The 22,250-nt window shown below is 62.4% G+C and overlaps 1 protein-coding gene across 5 annotated transcripts in view; it reads right to left on the reverse strand.

Annotated features, from left to right (window-relative positions):
- The window catches only part of ABR (ABR activator of RhoGEF and GTPase), a 29,835-nt gene extending 21,325 nt beyond the window's left edge, over positions 1-8,510 (reverse strand). The window contains exons 1-2 of one of the 5 annotated variants that reach the window (XM_086475364.1): positions 8,450-8,510; positions 3,539-3,723 (exon numbers count right to left, since the gene is read on the reverse strand). In XM_086475364.1, coding sequence (XP_086331490.1) covers positions 3,539-3,723; positions 8,450-8,510 — 246 coding nt within the window. Of the gene's footprint in view, positions 1-272; positions 391-3,534; positions 3,724-8,449 lie in introns of those variants that run through there. The other 4 variants (XM_086475365.1, XM_086475369.1, XM_086475366.1 and 1 more) reach the window with 4 other exon arrangements.
- Positions 8,511-22,250: the final 13,740 nt, after the last annotated feature.

Here is a 22,250-nt window from a genome sequence, read left to right on the forward strand (position 1 = left end):
AAGCCGGGTACTCGCCCCACTCTGCACAAGCACCCACCGAGCTCTTCGCGCCCGATGCCTGGCACAGCCCTGCCCCATGCCCCCCGGCCGCAGGCAGGCCCAGGGGAGCAGTGGGCTGCAGTGATGCTCCTGCTGCCCCCCCAGCTCTGCCTCCTACCAGCACCCGTCGCACTGATGCCCCGAGTCCTGGGCACCACCAGCACCAGCAAGACGCCCCTTGTCCCCACCCCCACCACCCGCCGCACAGCGTGGGAGCGGGGTGCCCCTGCCGCCCACCTTCTCGCCGGCCGAGAACGGAGACCCAGGGCTGGTGGGGGTTCCCGGCTCAGAGTCATCTTCATCCTCCAGCACTTTATCCAGGTACCCTATGGCCTCCTCTTCCTCCTCCATGGCTGCCCGGGCAGCGGGGGGCAGAGGGAACCCCGCAAGGCTCCAGGCAAGGGGCTTACGCGGCCAAGCTGGCCCAGCCTGACTCAGCCCTGGACGCTGGCCACCGCCGCGGGATGAAAGGAGCCATTATGGGATCCCCGGTGCTCCCGCCTGCCCCAGCTCCGGCCTTCGGCGTCCCAGCAGCAGCACCAGGCGCTCCCGGGGCGGCTGCACAACCGCCTCCGAGCGGTGGAGGTGGTGGCGTCGGCAACTCTGGGGTCACCAGTGGTGGGACAAGAGGGACAGCCTGGCTCTCCCTTGGCCTCTGCTCACCCCCGGGGGGGGGGGGGACGGACGACGACGACAGCGGTGGAGGGCTGCTGCCCGCCGCCCTGCGCCCCAGCCAGCCCCTCCGCTCCGCCCTGCACGCTCGCTACAGGAAATGCATCTCTTGGCGATGGAGGTGGGGCTGCTCCGTCGGCGGCATGTGGTCAAGGCTGGGACGCACAGCAGCCGCCTTCCCCAAGCCGGCTCTCCCAACGCTAGCAGAGCTCGGTGTGCCCAGCAAGGGAGGGGTCCCCTGCCCCCTGGCAGGACCCCCCCCCCCCCAAACCCTCGCCCAGCAGAGCAGGCAGCGGTGGGAGAGCAGCCATCCCGCCTGCCGTGGCCCCTTGGTCCCCCCGTGTCCCACGGGTAGGCAGAGAGCCGGGCCACGGGGATCGCCACCAGCAAGAAGCGACCTTGGAAGGCAGCAGCATCACCAGGTCTCAGCAGGGGACCTGGCTCCGCACCCCCAGAAGGGTACCGGACTTCTCCCTGCCCCAGAGAGGACTCACGGCAGGGTAATGCAAGTGAGACGCGTGCCTTCCTGCAGTATCTGCCCTGCATCCCACAGGAATCAGTGCTGGCACCTCACTGCTGCTCCAGCCTGACCACAACCCCGGGGCAGCTGGGGAGCAGGGACACGAGCAGTGGTGTGACGCCTGCGAAGGATATTGTGGGCCCTGGCAAACGGGGCCAGGACAGGCTGGAGGAGGGGACACTAACGCAAGAGCCGTTTCAGCAGTTTCCCCATCGCTCCTCAGCAGCAAAAGGGGAACCAGCAGCCCCATGTCACCTGCCCACAAGGAACCGGCTTTTCTCCTTGTGCCTGTCCAAGCCTGGAACAAACTCCTGCTGCAAGAAGTGGGCAGGGACACTGACACGGGGACTTCCCTGTGTCCATACTGCAGCTCAGGCTTTGCCCACCCTTTGCTAAGATGGGTCTGTGCAAGGGCACCGGGCCCCTGCCTGTGATGGCCAGGTCCCCAGAGTGGGGAATGATCCATGCCCAGAGGAAAGCCACCCACAGCACAAAACCCAGCAGCACCTGAGCAGGGGCTGGGCCACCCCCACCCATGACAATGGTGCTCATATTTCCCAGGTGGGAGAAGGAGGGACAAGCTGTCTCCACACCCAGCAGCCAGGGGTCCCAGACATGGCCACAGCTGCCCCAGGGGCTTGCAAGAAGAGATGCCCCACCAGAAAACTCCTCCAGCCCTCCGAAAGGCAGCGACACCAGTCCCACCTCACCAGACAAGAGCGATGGGGCGAGCCTGGCACCCCACGCCACTGGCCACAGCTGGACCCACATGCAAGCCCACATCCATCGTGAGGCTAGAAAGGCAGAATTAAACGTGCCAGGGTTCAGGCTGTGCTCTGCTAAGCCCCAGCACAAGCAGCTCTAGATAAAGAGATGGAGGCAGAGCCGGTGCTGAGCTCCAACACTTCCCAATCCTGCCAGTGCCAACCCAGCCGTCTTCACTGCCTGTCTCCAGCCCCAGCACACTCCACCAGCCCCCAGGACACCCCTTTGCCGGCGTCTCCCAGGGTCTCCCCCCAGACCTGCTTCCCCAGGGCCATCCTCTGCTATCCCTACCGGCCCCTGGGGATGAACCCCATCGCCCACGGCACGCCCAGCGCCAAACCCAGGCACCGGGGTGTCGCGGCTGGGACTCGCAGGGCTGTGCTGGGCGACAAGTGGCCCTGAGCCCGGGTGGTTTGGACCCAGCCTTAGGTCTCTCCCGCAGCAGGGTGGCAGAGGGCTGGCAGCCGCCCCCCCCCCCCCCCCCCTTCCCTAGGGACCGCCGCGGGACCGCGCTGGGTGCCGGGAGGAGGAGGAGGAGGAGGATGCTGCGCGGCAGCGAGCCCTGGGGAGGAAGCCACACCTCTCGCCTCCTCTGCCTCAGCATCCGGGTTAAGGGCTTAACTCTTTCCACGACGAAAACCTTCGCGTTTTCCAATGCGGCCTCCCGCCCCAGCTAACCCCCAGCCCGCTGCCGGACCCCCCGCCCGAGCAGCGGCAGGCGCCGGGGGGGCTCCCCCAGCCCGGGGCCAGGCGGGCGCTCCCCGCCGCACCCCCGAGCCCGGTGCCGAGGGGCCAGAGGCCAGGAGCCCACCGGTCCAGGGCACACACCGGGGACGGCAGCCCCGTTATCCCCGGGGACAGCGGCCCTACCGCCACTCGGGCTTTACGGAAACGTTTATTCTGGAAAAAAACCTCTTATTTTTTTTCCCTTTGGTTTCCCGCCCCGCAGCTCTCCAAGCATCCCTCCTGGGAAACATCCTGGATAAACCCCAAGGGCTCTCCCGAGGATGCTCTCGGAAGAAAAGAGGGAGAGGAGGGGTTAAATCTAAGTTCCCCAGAAGAGGCGGGGGGCGGGGGGGCGGGGAGGGACGGACACGGGACTCGCTGTCCCTCCCCAGCTGGCGGCTCGTCGCCAATGCCGCTAGATGGAGCCGGCAGCCCGGCGGAGCGCTGCGCTCTGTCCCCCCCCCCAAGGGCTCCCCGGAGCAGGGGACCCCGGGAACCCCCCGCTTCCCAGAAAGTCTGGCTGGGCTCCAGCACCCGGAGCGCACTCTCCGACCAGCCCGTACCACCCTGGCTCTGCCACCGGCATGGCACGACGGGGCAGGGACACCCCACAGACACGGCACCCTCACCAACCGCAGCAGAACAGGGTGCAGCTCCCTGAAGCCCAAAGGGCCAGGGCCAGCAGGGTTTGGGATGCCAGGGGACAGACCCCCAGGTCCCAGCAGCACCAGAGCACCACCAACACAATCAAGCTGGGCACCTACAGCCCCAGCTTCAGCCGCAGCTGGCGCAGAGCTCCGCGTCCCGAGCACCTACCCCTGGGCCGAGGCCATCGGTGGGTGTGGGTGAGACACCGTCCCCGCTCTCCTGGCCGCGGGCGCTGAGCTGGGGGGACATGGTGGGCGACTCATCGATGTAGGGCATGGTTTCCGAGCCCTCTGGTAGCGCCTTGGGCTCCTCGTTGCCCTCGGCGTCGTACTCGTCCGCACCATAGTTGAAGTCTGCCAGGGGAAGAGAGGGTGGTGGTGAGCATCCAGGCAGCGACACGGCCAAGGGTCACCGCACGGCACACCACAACCACCCCAACCTGTGGCCAACTGACCCCATGTCCGATACCTGGGGCCGTGCACGGACACGTACGCCTCCACCCACAGCCCACCCTGGCCCCAGCTGCCTGCTTTCTGCCTGCTCAACTGGGCAGGCAGGGCATCACACAGAGCATCCTCAGCCCCGCAGGGCAACCTCCACTCGACACACTTCCCTATATTTGCATAATTAACGGCACGGAGAGGCCGAGGGCCTCTTCTCTGCAAGGACAGCTGCTCTGCCAGACGCCCTGGCTCCACACAAGCAGCTCTGCTCTGCCCGGCGGCCGCCATCCCTGTGCCATCCCCAGGGAGGGATGGAGCTGGGCTGGCAGCCACGGCCGCCATCCTCCCTGCTTCCCCATGCCCATCCTCCTCAGAGCGTGGGAAGGGGTGCCAGGACACTTGGATCCGCAGCACGGAGGACAGCGCCATCCCCCCCATTGAAGAAGAGGGTGGTGGCAGCTCCATGGTGGGTGGGCAGCTCGGGCCACGCTGGTGGGGGGGGGCAGAAAGGGTCTGCTTTCCCCGATGCAGGATGAGGCCACCGCCATGCCAGGCCAGCATCCATTTTTGGACACCCCACGCTGCCCCACAAACGCCCCTCCCCATCACCCATGGCCCAGGGGAAGACATTTTGGGGAGCTGGAGCCCCTAGTGGGAGCAAGGGGGGGTCCCGGGGTCTGCGGTGGGTCCCCGGGGCGCAGCGGGGGACCGGGGTACATCCTAACCTGTTACCATGGAAACGGCAGCGGCTCGGTGGCGGCGGGAAGAGGCTGCTGCAGCAGCCCCGAGATGCTGACAAAGGGGAGGGGGAAGGGAGCCCGGCTGCGGCAGGGGCGGCCGCGGGGTGCAGCCAGCACCCCCACCTGCGGCCCAGACCCTTTCGGCAGCTCCCAAAAAGGCGGTGGGCACAGCTTGCCCAACCCGACTCCGCGCTAGCCCCTCGCTCCACTCCTCACCCAGCATCCCCGTGGCTATCCTCACAGGCTCCTTGGGCATAGACAGCAGGGAGACCTCAGTCAAGAACCCCGAAATGGGGTGCACAGTGGCTGGAGCAGCCATCCCAGACCAAACCCTGCACCACTGACACTTTGTGCCCCCATGGCCCTGCCACCCTGGCCGAGGACTCCCCTGACTCGCACCAATGCTGCTCAGCACATTAATATTATATTCGGCTTCATATTGAAAGCAGATAAATCTTTAAATCAAAGAGCGCTGTGAAGCCTGCTCAGGCCGGGAACCCTGCCAGTGCTGGTGGGGAGGGATGGGGGGTCCCATCCTGCACCTGGGAGTAGGATGGAGGAGAGCCCTTACATGGGCCAGATGCACCCCGGCTCTGCTAGGACACCACAGCCCCTCTCAGACCCTGCTTCATCAGCAATTAGCAGCTAACAACCATTCCTCAGAGGCTGGGGTGCCACCTTCACCAGTCCACTGCTGCCCCTGTTCAACCCAGGAGCTGACTGGGAATGAACACGCTGGATGGGCAGAGATGGGGGAGCCCATAGCTCCCCCTGATCCTCAGCTTCCATGGAAAGGGGATCCCCAGCTTTAACCTGTCCTGCCTCCTTGTGGTGGGATGTCCCTCATCCCTCCTGCCTTTCACAGGTCCCAGCTGGGATGACCCCAGCACCAGCCAGGAGCAAGGCAGCATTAGGTACGTTGACACTGGTGTCTCCCAATGATGGCCACCTCGCCCAGACATCCACTCCACGCATCTCGCCTGAGCCCACTCAACCGGGCAGTGTCCCCAGGCTGGGGATGCCCAAAGAAACCCAAACCTCTTGCCCAAGCACCCTTCCCCATCAGGTGGGGTCTAAGGGGGAGCTAAAGCAGCGGAGAGGGGACAAAGCTGACAGTCCCCACCAGGCACACCAGCTCAGAGGCCATCAGGCTCCACTGCCTCTCCTCCACCAAGGCCAAGGTCTGCAGCTCCAGGCTTAACCACAGGGTGGGCAATGGGGGCACCCAGAGAGGCACTGTCACTGTGGGAGACCTGGCAACCCAGGCACTGGGGTGGCTCAGCGGCGAGGTAATGAGAAACACAGCTTTAATGAGGCGGCTGGGGACCCTGGGAGGTAACACCCACAGAGGTGCAGGGAAGAAGGCGGCATTAGTGGCATGGAGGGGGAAGGGACTGGCCTGTGGGGACACAGGAGTGACCCAGCTCTCATGCAGCCATTGCTCCCAGTTGGAGCAGATCTACATCCCAGCCCCAGCCCTGAGTTGGGGATGAGACCTACAGGCAGTGCCCCAACAAGCACCCAGGGAGAGGGACCCTGTGCTGCTCGCAGGAGGGAGGACACAGCTGTGCCCCCACGGCTCCAGCTGTGCCATCCACGGCCGTACAGTATTTACGGGGCTCTCACCTGGGGAGGCTGGGCAGAGGGACCTCCCCAGCACCCGCTCCAGGGAGGGAACCAACACATCACCAAGAAGCCAGCACGGGCAACGGGGACATTGCTGGGTGAGTGGACACAGAGGGGGTGGCCCCTGCATCTCCCTGCCTGTGGGGTGCTCCTGCCACCCAGCCAGCCCAAAATGAGTGCCTCCCTCCTTCCCCCACAGCTGCATTGCCCCTGCAGCCTGTTCCTGTGCCCGTGCCAAAACCCAGTGCTATTTTTGCTCCCGTTTTTTAGCAGCAGTGGAAATCCTCCTGCTCCACCCTAGGCATGGGGACCGAGGGGAGGGAGGCAGCCTGGCCCAGTGGAGCCACTTTGGGGGAGGCACCCTGGCCCAGCGGAGCCACTTTGGGGAATGAGGACACCCTGACCTGAAACAGCCTTGTAACGCCTGCTCCCACATGCAACCCTGTGTGGGATTCGGCCCCACACTGCACCAAGGGCTGGAATCATGGGATGCTGACACCCACCAGGGCAGGGGTCCTGTGGGCTGGTACATGGACCCAGGAGGGTCATAGGGCCAGGAATGCATCCCCATAGGGGATTATATTCCACAAGAAAATAATGCTTCCACCCTGCCATGTCTTCCCAAATCTGACCCAGGCTATTCCCAGCATCATGGTCCCCAAGAGGGAGCACAGCCAAGAGCAGCAGCCAGCTCCTACCCAGCCCGAGCAGACACAGCACAGTCACAGCAGCTCAGGGTGGCATCTTCCTCTCTTTCCAGCCAGGCGCGTGCTGCTGCCTGGCACCCCCGCAGCGTGCTGGCACACTCCAGTGCTCACCCGTCCTATCCCACTGCTGGGAGAAGCCCAACATCTGCACGGAGCCTGCAAGGTGTTGGGGAAACGCCATGGTTTCCCTGTGCCTGGGTGAAAATTCACCATGACAACACGGGTGCGTGAGCCGGCCTTGGACCTGCCTCCATGGTCCTCCTCCAACGGGTGGCTCTACACAAACAGCATCTCCTCCGCGCTGTCACCACATTCCCTGGTGTGATGAAGGCCGGACGCTGCCGCGCATCCCCCAAAACATGGGCAGACCGAAGCAGCCTCCCCCACGCTTCTCCCCTCCTCGGCGAGGGCGGCCGGAGCAGGGTTTGGGATGGCAGAGCCATCGCTTTGCAGGGGTGCCACGGCTGGCAAGGAGGGTGCGGAGGCTGGGGCTGGATGCAGCCTCCCGGCTCCAGCCCAGCCGCCCGCGCAAGCTGCGCCGGACCCCGGGACTGGTGCTGCTGGATGTGGCCTCTGGCTGTGAGTGTTGGAGGCTTCAGGCTGGAAAACTTGGGAGGGCTCAGCCCTGTGCTACGTGCCCCCCACCTCAGCTGCTGCTCCCTCCAGGGCACAGCAGACGGCAGATCCGAGCAGGGGGCACCGTGCCCCCTTCTCCGGAGCATCCCACCTTCCCACGCACACGTGCCAAACCTCACTGCCTCACAAACGCCAGGTTCCGAGCTCAATGCCGCACCCCAAAACCCACTCCCAGGGTGCCCACACAGCTCAATGCTCCCCCAGAATGAACAACGGGGACCCCATGACTGAGCCCCCCCCCCATCCCCTAGCCGTGTCCCTGGCTCTCTTGGCCACCACTGAGACAGCTGCCCAGGGACCGGCACAGCTCTGGGGCTTGTTCCTCCTGGCGGTCTGTGGGACCGAGGAGGGGGGAAGGAATTCGCACCCCCCAGGCTGCTGCAGGACGCCCCCGGCCCCACCGTCTGCCAGCTCCCGGGTACCGACACCGCGTTGCCACAGCATCCTCGGCGCAGCACCTCGGAGCTCGCCGCAAAAATCACGGCTGGGGAAGAGGTGCCTTCCCACAGCCACGGAGGGATGGGGATGGGACCCAGGACAGAAAGCGCCCCTGTCCCCAGGAACCCCCGTGGGCAGCACCAGCTGGCAGGCTGCTCCGACCCCAGCGAGCCCCATCGCGCTGCGGCCACCGTCACCCATCATGCAGCCCCCGACAGTGGGCAGCAGGTCCCCAGAACCTGGGGGTTGCTGGACCAACTCCAGCCAGTGCTGCCCTACCATCGGGGCGTGCGGGATGCTCAGGGAGGGGAGTGCAATCCCCTGCCAGCATCACCTGCCCCCTGCCCGGGTTCGACTCAGCCCAGGAGCCCCCCGCCACAGGATCACCAGCACAGCATCCCTCCCCAACGCGACGCAGCGTTACACAACAGGTAGGGGGGACCCACCACCCTAGACCCCCTCTCCGCCCCCCCAGTCCAGGCCACGTACTGCTGTAGAGGGTGTCGATCCAGGAGAGCCGTGGCAGGCCGCGGTGGCTCAGCGGCTCCATGCTCGGGAGGGCTTCACCGGCTCTCAGCCCCGCCAGCCGGCTCTCATCTCACAACAAAGGCAGCAGGCGAGGGCGGGAGGCGGGGGGCCGCAGGCCCAGGCGGGGGCTGGATGGGAGAACCGGGCACGGCCGCCTGCCCGGGCGCACGGCGGCTCTTCTGCCAGGGGTGCCCAGGGAAGGAGGTGCCGCCTGGCAATGGCAGCGCGTCCCGCCTCCCGCCCCTGCCTTGCCGGGGGGAGCCGAGCTCAGCATCCCCCCGCACGCCGCCACACCGACCCACCGCAGGGGTCTGGGGACCAGGGAGGAGGAGGAGAAGGAGGAGGAGGGGATGGTGGCGGTACAGGGGCATGCAGCTGGCCCCCAGGCCACTCCAAGGAGAGTGGGGGGAAAGGGGGAGCCCAGCACCATCACCCTTTCCACCATGGTCTTATCTCCCTCCTATGACCCAGGGATGCTGTGCCCCCTCCCCAGCCCCTCAAACCACTATGTCTGATGGATGCAGACTCCTGCTGGCTCCTCTCCCCCCAGCTTCAGTGGACGCAGGAGGAACCAGGGCCTCCAGGAGCTGGGAGCTGCCCTGCCCCATACAACCAGGGTTGGCAGAGCGGAGTGCGGGCAGGCAGGGGTTAAACCGCCCTCCCCAGCTGCATGTAGCCAAAGGAAATATAAAGTGCCAGAGTCATCAACCCCAATATGTCAGGGCGCCAGCCAAGCGTTCAAGTGCAGAGACTACCCTCGTTCAGCCTGTGCCGGCACCGCTGCCCACGTCCCAGTGGTGTGGGCAGCATCCCCCACGGGTGCCCTCAGCCGCATCCTGCCTGTGGGCTCAGCCGTGAGGAGAAGGGCCTGGACCAGGCACCGGGGCCAGATGGGAACCAGGCAGGAGGGACAATGCTCTGCCAGGCACAAGGGGAAGGTAGAGCCACCGGAGCGTGCAGTGCCAGGACGCGGGTGGCATCAGCAACCGCCCCAGCTGGGAAAACTGAGGGGACTGTGCCAAGGCACTGCCACCATCTGATCCCTGCTCCCAGGGACGTCCATGCCAGGGTCGGACGCAGCCAATATATTTTGGGGGAGAGCAGCAATGCCAAGGCTGTGGTTCGGCATGGCTGGGGCACACGGAGCCACCAGCACCTGGCATCCAGGTTGAGGAGTGACTGCTGTCCTTGGCACAGCCCTGCCTCTCTGGGGGGCCCTATCCAGCCCCGGCATGGCAAGGACCTCCACTCACCGCCCCCATGGGCTGCAAGTCACCAGGTGCTGAGTCAGCGGCACAGGGTGCAGCCACACAGCTGCTGTTTCCCATTACTCGCCCACCCTGCTCCCAGGTATTTTGGGGAGCTGAGCATACACACCCCCCCAGCCACCCCACAGAATGCTGCTGGGCACCACCACCACCCCTGCACTGCCCATTGCCAACGCTCACCTTGTCCCCAAGCTCATGGGTGGCTACAACGTGACAGTGCTTCCTGCTCTCTGTCCCCCACCAGCTCCCCCATTTGCTTCTGCCCAGGCTCCAGCTGGGTACCACGGCCTCTCCCCCCACCCACCCTTTAAAGATTCTGATGGAGAGTCCCCTCCATCCTCCACAGCCAAACCCCGTGTCCCTACAGCCCCGGCACAGCGAGCTGCCAGGAAAGCGACGGCGGTTCGGCTGAGCACATCAACCCTGTTCACAGCAGGAAACCACGCTCTGCTCTTGCCTTGGGGAGCCCCACCGCAGCACCAGCAGCACAAGGTGTAGATGCTCCCCCTCCAACACGGTGGCTGCAGAGCTATGGGGGCAGCAGGCAGCCTGCAGCCCCCCGGGGTGGACAGTTTTCCATGCGTGGCTCTCCGCATGCACGCAGGGGGGGGTTTCTGCATGCTTTGCCCAGCTGAACACCCTTCCTGGCCACTCCTGCCCATGGCACCAGCCTCTCGACACTACTGTGCAACCCCCCCTTTGCACATCTTCCTCTTTATCCAACACAGGGCATGAGCTGAACACTTGGATGAGCTGCCCACAGGCCACCAGACACCCACGAGCCCTCCGCTGGCTGACCACACCCGGCATGACACCGTGTAGCAGGTCCTCACTGTGCCACGGCCCAGGAGGACCAGGCAGGCAAATGTCCCATGGCCCAGCTGGGTGGATGTCCTGGAAAGCCTCCCCATGCACCGAGATGCCCAAAACGGAGCCATCCCTGTGCCGCACCCAACAGGCCTTATCTGACTGCACACACCAACCCAGGCAGGTGCCCTTGCACAGCCTGGGCAAAACAGCCCCACCAAACCGTTGGGCCTTATTTTTACTTTGGTTTTCATGCTGTTTTCACCTTTGCAAAAATAACAATAACAACAACAAAACCTGCAAAGCAGCTGAACCTTCCTCCTGTCCCCAGGGCCGGGGGGGAGCACCCACCCACACCCAGGCACCCAGGCACCCTGCGGTAACACAGACCAGACCTGGGTGAGGAGGTGCTACCAACCACATTCCCAATGCCCCCCTAACCACCACCCCCTCCCGGCTTTGACCACAGCACAGCAGGACCATCCCTGCAGTGAGATCCAAAAGCAGAGTCCCAGAGTTCCTCCCCACCACCAGCCGGCCCCGTGCAGCCTGCCTGGTGTCTGGCTGTCTGCCTGGCATCTGCCCAGCCCCTGCCCACCAGCCCACGCATCGCTATTTCTGGACTCTTGTGCAAGAGGCTCCTCTAGCCACAGCCACATGAGCCTCAGCGCTTGCCCAGGGCTGGGCTGGTGGTGGGCACCTGGGGCTGGCAGCAACCAGAGAGCAGCTCCAGAGCTGCCTGCACCTCCAACACTGGCATGGGGCAAAAGGGGTGTTTCCCTGGGGGAAGAGTGGAGGGGGAGAGGATGGTTGGGGAGCACCACGCAAATGACAGCATTAGACAAGGACTAAGAGAGCAGCCAGAGTCCTTTGGTTGGGAGAGGTGAAGCCCGTGTGTCCTGGAGCCGTGGCAGGGATACAGGCAGGGCTGCAGAGCCCAGGGCTGCGGTGGGAGATGCCAGCCGAGAGCCCCCCTTTCCGAGCTCCTCCAGTTTCCACTCTACTGGGCTCCCTGGGAGGTCTGGGCTGCCCCTCGCTGGTGCAGAGCAGCACCTTTCCCCTTGCCAGAGGTTACAGAGAGGGGAAAGAGGAATAAATTAAAATGTTTCCACCCTCCGCACCAAGGAGCACAGCAGATCCTTCCTACTGGGTGTCCAGAACATGCTGCTCCTCAGTCCAACTCAGCATTAAACTTCTCCCCCAGTATCACTTTCCTGTGGAACAGAAACCCCAAGATATGCACTGCATCAGCCCCAAGCTCCACTCACAGCCCCCCAGGGCATGGCTGAGAGGTGTTGGGAGTGCAGGGCAGCCACTCGGAGCCTCCTGCTCTCATGGAGCCAAGCAGGGTGCCAGAGCCAGGCATTCCCCCCTCCCCAGCAAGCGAGGGGAGGAGGGCAGAGACCCAGCTGCAGCAGCAGTGCCCTTGGCCTCTCAAAATACCGAACAGAGAAGGAAAGGAAAGTGGTGGCCACTCACAGGAAAAAGCGTCTAATATCAGCTGAAGGCCTGGGCCAGCTACCACATCATGTCTCTCTTCTGAGAGGGAGGAGATCCTGGCCATATCTGCCAGCACTGCAGCCCCAGGCTGTTCCCCTCCCACCCAGCCCTGGTGCCAGCGCTGCCGAGGCAGCTCAGCCAGGTTTGCTTCCCACTGCAGGATCTGTGAAGGAGAAGGAGAAGGAAAAGGTGTTGGTTCCCGAAAACTGCCCACGGCAGAAAGTCCTGCTCCGAGCACAAAGGTCTCCCTATCTGCCAGATCTTCAAACAATCCCTGAACTTTGCAGCTGGGATTTATCTCAGGCCAGATCTGCAGGACGTCCTCTGCAATTGTGCTGAGGCTGGCCATGCTCCCAAGAAGTGTTGCTGCTACTGATCTACATATGCAAATTATCCTGCTTAGCAAACACTGATAAAGTAACTAGAGGTGGGAAAGCCAAGTCTATTTGAAGATGTCTCTTGGGGATGCAGCGAGATCGTGTGCTCCCTCCAGCTGCTCAGCCCCAGCCGGGCTCCCGGCAGCTGCTCCGGCTGACCTCGGTAGGAGGACAAAACCAGCAGTACCATGAACCAGGGGTACAGGTGCCATTTCCCCGGGATGGATGCACACATTAGCGAGCTGCCTTGGCTAAACAAGGCTCCTCTCTCTAACCCAACAGAATATTAATCCCTCGCCAGCACAGGGGAAAGCGTCCCCCTCCGTTCACTGCACCAGGGTTGGCCACAGCAGACAGCACCCAGCATAAGACAGAGCAGAGCCATCCATTGGGATCCCAACTGGTGGCATCACTGGCCATGCTGGCCAGGAGGGGAGGAGGAACCAGCCGAACAAAGAGCCTCGCTGCACAGAAGTGTCTTTCCAGGAAAAAAAAAAAAAAAAAAAAAAAACCAAACGAAACCAAAACCCCAAACCAGATTTCAATAGACTTACAATGCAAATGTATTCAGGCTCCGCAGGGCACTTCTGGCTGTCACCAGCCACCTAATGAGGGTTCCTTGCATGCCCTGCTGCTGCCGCTGCTCCTACCTGGGGACCACTGATCACCCCGCAACTGGCCACAACCATACCAAGCCTGGGGGGCCAGGGGACCACCTTCGAGCCAAAACACTCGGCCCCACGGCAGAGACAGCCCGCTGCACCGCTGGCACCAAAAGTGGAACTGCGTTCCCCCCCTTCCCTTCCGCAGGGCACTGGGGCAGAGCGTGCAGCCCCGCACCGCTGCCCGCCGTCCAAAGGCTGCTGAGCTGCGGGATCTCTGCTGAGCTGCGGCACCATCTCTGCCGCAAATGCTGGGGGGCAAATACCCAGCCAGTGGGACTGTGCTCAGCTGATGGCACACAGGGATGCTGCAGCCAGATCCACCTTCTGCAGGTGAGATGTCAGCATCTTTGGGGCAATGAGGGCAGGTACCGCAGCCGTGCTGGGAGGAAGCCACCCTGGTAACGCTCACACCAATTTTGAGGAGCTGGTTCAGAGGAGATGCAAGTTTGTGATGCTGGGCAGCAGCCAGATTCCCACTGCAACCACACTTGGCTGACGCAAGAACCGGTGGCAGAGGGGAGCAGGCCAGGGGAACGCCAGACCCAGCCATGCCAGCTTGCCAGCAGCACAGATGTGCCCACCAGGGCCAGCTCACCCACCACCCCCCTGCCCAGTGAGAGGCACAGGGACCCCCGTCCCACCACGCATCCATCCTGCTCAGCATTCGCAGGGTGCTGGTGCCTGGAAAGGCTATTTCTCCACCCAGCAGCCGCTGCAGCCGCTGCCAGCTCTGCCTTGGGGCAGAGATCCCGCTAGTGCCCACCGCCAGCGCTGGCCACAGGTTTCCCTTTCGCTCTTCCAGCTCTTTTACAAGCCCTCCACTATTTGCCCACCACAGGGAAGTCACTCCGACAACCAGCACTTACAGCTCTCCTTTAAAAGCTACGCTTTTAAACAGCAACTCTTCTCCTCAAAGGCTTAACCTCGTAGGCTTTTGCATTTATTTATGATTTTCTTTAATGTGCCAGCCTGCCCCAGTGTTAACCCTGCAGTCTCCATCTTGGGCAGCACCGCTCTCCGGGGAGGCAGCCCCACGTCTTGCAGGGGTTGTTGTTATGCTGCCATCAGGGGGGTTCCTGGAGAAAAGCCACCTCCCGAAACACTGCTGGGCCCCAGAGCAGATGGAGACAGTTCAAAGGTCCCCAGCAGGCGCATACACACACACGCACGCTGCGGTTTTGTCCTTGCCTAAGCAGTTACAATTAAACACCGAGACTCTGCCTGGCCTTCCCCAGCCAGAAAAGGAGCTTTCAGCATCTTCAGAGCCAAACAAGCGCTTTCCAATTGTGGGGAAATATGATGAAGTAAAAATTAAAAAAATAAATATAAGGACACAGAGGTGGTAGATGGGCTCTCGTGGAGGGTCAGCTCTCACCCATGCACCTCCCCACTTTGGCACCGACTCTCAGATCTCCTCCTGGTGCTAAAGGAGGGGAAATCGATGCACAGAGAATGCAACACTTCACGTTCCTGGGCCCCATGGGATCACTGCTCCTTTGCCTCTTGCACACTGCAACTTATCCCAGGCAGAAGGAGATGCTCTGGGATAAACTCTGGACTTTGCTCACTATTTACCATCCTCCTTTTGCTGGTGTTTTAAGGGATTTTCCAAGAAAGGGATGAGGAACCAGCAGGGTCCAAGGGTGGCTCAAGACAGAGCTCTGTCCACAGCACTGCCCCATCACCTCCCTGGCTGCAGAGGAGTTTCTCCAGGACAGACAGAAATGTCACTTTTGCAGTATCATGCATTTTCCAGGAGCACCACGAGCTGAAAGCAGGATGGAGCAGCAAGAACAAGCCCTGCCTTTCCCCAAACCATGCCAGGAGCCCTCAGCACAACACCCATGGCAATCCAGTGCCCAGCTGGGCACACAGGGATAAGGCAGCTGATGTCCTGGGGACTCCAGACGCCCCAGGGCCCCTTCGCCATCTCAGCCCTTTGGTGCATACACTGAACATCACCACCTTTCTGTGCTCATCGCCCTTCGAGGCAGGGACCCCGCTGCTGCCAGCAGCCTCCCTTCCCATTTCCCAAGGAACCAGTTGAAGGCGGTGTGGCGGGGCGAGCAGAAGAGCCCACGTGACTCCAGGATCTTTCCGTGACAGAAACTGTAATTCCAGCTAAACAGAGGGCTTGGGATTTCATTTACAGCACAGCTCGCAGCCGCAGCATCCTGCCGTAACCAGATCCGCCTGCCAACCCCATCGTGGACTATTTCAGCTATGCCAGCACTCCCCACCCCAGAGCTCACATTTCTGGGATGCAGGGCGTTGCACAGGGCAGGTCGAGGCCTCCTGAATCCAGCAGCCTTCCAGAGGAACTCCAGGAGCTCCCGCAGCATCCCAGCATCCGTGGCAAAGCTGGCCTCTTTCTCTGCTTCCCAAGGGCAAAGCAGGGAAACCCAGCGCCGAGTTTGTTCCACCTCTGTGCCCAGCTGCCGGGCACAAAGCATCTCCCGATGAGCATCACCGCGTCCCTTCTCTCGGTCACTGGCACAGCCGCCTCCCACCCACACAGCTCACCCTTTCCTCGCGGGTACCAACCCGCAGCACCGGACCCTTTGCTCCAGACTCGTGCCACGGCAAAAGGGAGGTGATGGAGGCAGCACCCAGCCGAAGCACCGCCGCACCCCAGCACACCCTGACCACCTCCCGGCACGGTCACGCATGGCACCGCGCATACTCAGCTGTGAGGCCAGCCGCGTGTTTAGCCACAGGGACAGGTGATGGCCAAGATGAAGGGAATTTCAGTCCTTTCCACGCTTCGTTTTTAGCCATCTGCTCGCTGACGCTCAGATTTTGTTGGTCCCGGGTGAGCTGGCACAGGCGTTATCTCAGATGCCAGGATCATGTATCTGGCTGTCACACACGCTGCTCTCATGCAATAGCCACAAACAGGGGCATCTTGCAGATTTCCTCGCTTTAAATCAGATTAATCACAAGCCACTTAAAGGAAATGACTGTCTTTCCCTGGTAATTCCCATAAAGACGATATTCAAGGCTCCTCTGCTTGCTGTCCAGATAGTGCTGCCGTAGCCACAGTGAAACGGCCAGGAACTGACCGTGTTCAGCCACAGCACTGTTAAGCTCCAAAACTCACACTAAAACACTGAGGGGCCCAGCCAGAGCAGCGCTAACCCAGTTACACACTGCCTGGACTGCTGGCAGGGGAAGCAAACAGCACTGCAATCAGGAAATTTTAATTATATTTGAAAAATAAAGAGAAGTGAGAAGAAAACAACGGGAACACTAAGTTAACCAACTGTCTGGAGATAGGGGGATCCAGGAAATGACCACACGTGTTTTACCGTACTCTCAAATTCTGCTTTTAAATGTCAGCGCCGTCAGCGCACACAGGCGCCCTTATAGAGCACAACAAAGAAAAGTGCTGATGCTCGGGAAAGGCTTGGGACAAGGCTGGCGAGAGCTCATCGCCGCTGCCATCAGCCAACCTCCGCGCAGAGCCCAGCCATGCCACAGGGCAAGTAGCCGGGTGCTCGGTGGAGGGGACGCTGCCTCCTCAGACAAGTGCTGGAGCTGGGGACCATGATGGAGACCCATTTTGGGGAGGAGGAAGAGGCCATATTTAACCACAGCAGATGCAACTTTGGATTTCAAGGTCTTGCCCAAAAGATTCACCCTGACCAGTTGCAAAGGTCTTAGTCCAGCCACCTCAAAGGGTAGTGCGGGGCTGGAGGACCCCTCCAAGTTACAAAGCTGGAACACTTAGGAGCTTACACTGTGCTCCAGGGTGCATTAACAACATCCCCCTGGCCTGAGAGCGGCCTTGCACAGTCCTGGGTGTTTGGAAATATTCAGAAGCATTACCCAGATAGAAATAAAATGCAGGATCTGAGTGTAAATCAGAAGGATTTGTACTTGGTCGCTTCAACGCACTCCAGTCCCCTCGGCCGCTGAGCAGCTCTCTAAAAATTACAACCAGTGCCCACTGATGGGGAGCTGGAGAAGGGCTTGGGGTGGCCCTTTGAAGGTGACACATTAAATGCACTTGGTCCTTGCTGCGGGGCTGGGAGCGGGCTCCCACAGCCGGTCCCAAACACACATGTGAGCGAGCCCGGCTCAGTACGGAAACACCGAGAGCAGCCATGTACTTCGGACGTTTCACCTCCAGACAGCTGGGGAAGGTGAAATGGAAATGGACCTGTTCTCCAGCCCTGTAGACTAATGCAATAAATATAAATTACACTAAATATTAGGCACGGTTCGACATCAGAGCGCTCGCTACCCAGGCAATCTTAAACCAGCACGATACAGCCTTGGGCAAAAACCACCACCCCAAGCAATCGAGCAAGAACGAAATTAACTCAAGTCAGCTGCAGAATCAGCAACACAAAAAGTGACATTCCCTAGCTCAGGATTGTGTTTGAACTGGGATTTAAAGCTGATGCAATAACAACTTCCAGGCCGCTGGAAGTAGGACAGCGTGACGGGTGACAGTGCTAGCTGGCTGCACCTTCAGCGCCATGAAGCAGCCAGTCACTTGCAAAATAACATCATCCTCAATTTGCCCAGTGAAAACGCCTCGGGACACCTCACCATCCTGGCATGCTTCTGCTTTAGCAGCTCCAGGACTTCCCCACAAGAGATCACAGGGCGTCACCCGAGCAGAGGTGTCCCCACAGCCAGGTCACACCTGGAGGAAATGACTCTCCTGCAGCAGCCCAGCCCCAGAGGTGGCTCCTGGGCCAGCGGCATATCACCAAGAGCCAACTGCAGGGGCTTGGCCAGCCACCCTTCCTCCTCACGTGCCTGAGCATGGGGCCTTGGCACAGGATGCCTTCGCAAGTGGGACAGGGATGACACAGGAGCTTGGCGTGACCTTAGTGGTGAGACAAGGACAGAAAAAGGGCTGGGGGTGGCTGTTCGATGGGGATGGCACAAGCCCTTGCGGCAGCCTCAGCCATGAGACGGCACAGGGTGCTCCCGGGTGTGTGATGGGGACAGCCTGGGGAGACCTTCAGCTCCTTTACCGTGCTGCAGCACGGGGCGCATCGACTGTGTGACAGAGACGGCACGGGGGGCTTGGGATGGCCTTTAGCAGCGTCACGGCATGGCACACGGACGTGAGGACGGAGTGGCCCAGGGTGCCCTTGACTGTGCCATGGGCATGGCACGGGAGCTCAGGGTGGCCAGCACGAGGGCTGGGGACGCCCTTGCCCGTTCGACGGGGCTGGGGGACACCCTCATCCCTGCTGTGGGATGCCCTGGGATGCAGGGGCGGGGGGCGGGGGGGGGAAGGGGTGTTGGGACGGTCCCCCCTCGGCCGTGCCGGGGCCCGAAGCCCCCCGCGGCACCCACCTGCCGAGGAGCCGTCCTCCGCGTCGGAGCTGCCGCCGCTGCCTCCCTCCGGGGAGCTGCCCGCCGCGGGGGCTCCGGTGGGGCTCGGCGGTGGGTGGGGGGCGGCGGGCAGGGCGGGGGGCGGTGGCTGCGGCGGGGGGGGGGCTCGGGCCAGCGCCGCCTCCAGGTAGCCCACCTTAAAGCGCTCCTCGGCCAGCGCCCGCTGCAAGCGGCGCAGGTGGCGGCGGCACCGCTCCAGCTCCCGCTCCATGGCCCGCACCGAGCCCAGCTCCATAGGGGGAGCCGGTTCCCCCGGGAATTCCGCCTGCCAGTGCCGAGCGAAATCCGCCCGGGCCGCCTCGCCCGCTGCCGCCTCGCCCGCCGCCATCCCCCGCCCCGAAGTTTCCCCCCCCCCTCCCCGCCCCGCGCTGCCGCCGCCGCCGCCTTCCGCCCCCCGCCGCCGCCGCGGGACCTGACGTCGGGGCCCGCCCCCGGCCCGCCCCGCCTCGGCACGGCCCCGCCGGGGCGGGGAGCAGCGCTGCTACCGCCCCCCGGCTGGGCTCCGGCGGCGAGCCCGGTGGGGAGAACCCTGCACCGGGCAGCTCCGCCGGTTCCCCCCCGGGAGCACCTTAAAGCACGTGAGGGATTTCGGGGGGCAGCGGGGCTGGGGGTGCTGCATTCGCGGCTGTTTTGACCTTCGGTTGCTCCGTCCCCACCTGTGGGTCTCCCCGGAGGAGCGGCGGGACGCGGGCCGGGAGGATGCTGTGCGGGCGAGGCAGCGTCTGGTGCCGGCAGCGCCGGAGCAGTTGACGAAGTGACAGCGAATGACACAAACAATCCCACGCGCGGCAAGAAATCGGTCCCCGAGCCAGGAACGACTGAGCCTCGAAGGTTCGGGGTAGCTCCCATGCCACCTTCCCCAGCCACCACGTGCCCTGGCCTTTGCCGTGGAGCTCTTACCCGGCTCCTGGCCATCCTCATCCTCGGTCCGGTGGGGCCCTGCCTGCCCTGTCCATCTCAGGATGGATGGGCCATTCCCACCAGGCGGAGAGGCAGGCGCAAACTCCCACGGTGGGCGATGAAGGCCGACATGAGGCTTTTTGCCCACTCCGTGCCTCAGTGCGTGTGCCCACTGTGTTTAAGCTGCCAGGGCAGCGTGTGCCCCTGGCTCACTCCTGCCCCACGGGATGGGCCTTTCCAACCCCATGCCCTGGGCAGGGTCAGGGTTTCCCTGGCGCCACGCAAGGCGCGGGGTCATGGGACCTTGTGGGGTGCCGGGGGCAGAGGCAGGAGCCTCCAGGGAGCGTGGCTGTGGGGAGCTGCCTTCCCCTGCCTCCTCCCGTGTACCGCATGATGGCTGGCTGTGGGTGACTCACAAGCCCATGTCCCTTGTGCCACCTGGCCATGCCCCAGCAGGAACAAAGCACCCTATTTATTTACCCACGGGGCCCAGGCAGTGTCGCAAGAACCGCCTCCTCCTTCCCCTCTGTCACTACCAGAGAGCAGGGAGCTGCACAGGATGGGCACCTCCCTGCATGCCAGTCCCTGGCTCTCACACCTCAGCACTGCGGGCTCCCTCTCCGTGGTCTCCTTCTGGCACAGCTGTGCCTCCTGGTGCAGCCCCTCTGAGGAGGAGGGATGGTGCTGGGACACTACCAGGAGCTGGAAAGCCCCCCCAGCCCGTGTTGGATGCCCCCTCAGCACCCCATCGGGGTTTCATCTCCAGTGAGAGCTGTGCTCCCAGACGGTCCCAGCAGCTCTCACCTGGAAGCAGCAGAGGTTTTGGGCTGCTGGATGAATGTGGGTGAGGGGCAGCCAGTCCAGAGCTCTCCACAGCAGCTGCAGCCCTCACTCAGCAGCAACCTTAAGGGCAAAGACACCTCAAACACACCTTTGGTCTGTGAGACCCATGAAAACTGTGATGATGCTGCCCAGGATGGGCAGGTGCCTAGTGCCCAGCAGTGCCCCAGTCTGGTGTGACACGGGCTGGAGAGGTGCGGTATCCCCGGATCCTTCATGGAGGCTGGGGGTAGAGGGGGGGGTGGCCATGAGTGGCCTGATTTATGCGTGGCGACGGATAATTACAGCTCTTTCATCATCTGTCAGGCAGACAGGCCCAGCAGAGCCTTACGACGCATTTCTGGCTCTCCATCTCAGCCCATAAATCTCTCCAGCACACGGTGATAAATCAGCGGGAGCCGAGGGAGCAGGGCCTGGGTGGGCGTTCCTGCTGGCCTCCCACCCTGTAATGGGCACCTAGGTAGGAAGCATCCAGGACGAGGTGGGGATGGCCCAGCGGGATGCACTAATTACAGGCGGCAGGTGGCATCCGATGACCCGTGATTTATGGTCTGGCCTTGCCTGCTTCCGAGAGCTGGGGCTGGATCCCTGCAGCACCAGGGATGCCCAGAGCTGAGACGCTGGGAACCCCCAGCAACGCTCCCCAGCAAGCTCCCCAGGGGGCTGCGGGCAGGCTGGGGGCAGCCTCGGGGCCACTGCCTGCCCTTGGCCCCTCTCTCTGCCCAAGCATCGCCCCAGCTGGGACTGGCTTTGTGCCCAGCTCAGCCACCTCCATGTCTGCTCCGTACTGCACCACCCAACCTCCCACACCAGCAAAAGCATCCCTGCAGCAGCGATCCGTCCTGCTTAGATGGGTTTTGGACATGCACCTCTCTAAGTGGGCCTGGCACTCACGTCCTGTCAGCATCCATGCACCCCAAAGAGCCCCTTGCTCCTGAGCTGAGCTCACTGGGTAAGTCAGTGGCTGGGGGAGCCAGAAGGCCACTGGGGAGAACAAGAGGGCCATAGTGAGCACAGGTGAGTGTTCAAAAATATTTGCAAGCTTCACCTCCCTTTGAAGTCCTGCTGCCTGGTCCTCCCCTCTCCCTGAGGCCCCAGCTCCTGATTTATTGGGTTCCTAGAGCAGAGGCACCTAAATTAGCTCCAACTTCAAAGAGCCAAGAGAGGAGAAGGGCAATAGACAAATAGCCCCCCGCTAATTGTGGCTATTGATCAAACGTGATCTGGGACAATCAGATAGGAAGGGATGGATCAAGGGGGGGACATGTTCTCCCGGGGCTCTGCTTTTGCACCAGTCACCCCAACAATTTGTCAGACCCACTCCTGGGCCATTTTTCAAAATGTTACCCCTCACACAGGAAGGCATTTAGCGACTGTTTGCTAATGAAATGATGGGCAAACACACGTGGCGGTCCCGCGCTGCTCAGAGGACGGGGACCTGGCCCTGCCCATGGCCTCTGGACTCACTGCACCTGGCAAATCCCTCTGTCCTGCCGCCTTGGGGATGCAGGAAACAAGGAGCTGCTTTCAGCATCGTCTTCCCCAGAGTAAATGCACAGCCCAGACAGCTCTGCCCCCAGGCTCCTTGCTACTGGGAAGGGACAGGAAGGCTCTGGAGGCAGGTAACACTTTAGCTCTTTTATCACCTGCCCCAATCCCCCCTGCCACATTCCTGCTTCCTGCTCCGCAGGGCAGAGGCGTGCCAAGCCCCCCACATTCCTCCGCTGGCTCCCGGCGGCTGCTCCTGCCCAGGCACTCGCCTACCTCCGTGCCCAAGGACGCTCCCGGCTCGTCGGGGTGCAGCTGCATGGAGCAGACCTAAGGCGCTGTCTCAAAGACAGCTCAGTGCTCCAGCCCCGTTCTTGGGGCAGGAGTCATTTTGTCTTCTCCTGCACCCAGGCACCAGACTCGCTCTTCTCAGCAACATCACCACTCTGTGCCTCCGTTTCCCCTAGCTGGGAAACAACAGAAATGCCGCAGCACCAGTGAATGTGGGGGAGCAGAGCCCAAGCCACTTGCCAGCGTGATGATGCCTCACAGGGCTCTG

This window comes from Leptosomus discolor, chromosome 18, assembly GCF_034619465.1.
Source record: "Leptosomus discolor isolate bLepDis1 chromosome 18, bLepDis1.hap2, whole genome shotgun sequence".
Classification (NCBI taxonomy): Eukaryota; Metazoa; Chordata; class Aves; order Leptosomiformes; family Leptosomidae; genus Leptosomus; species Leptosomus discolor.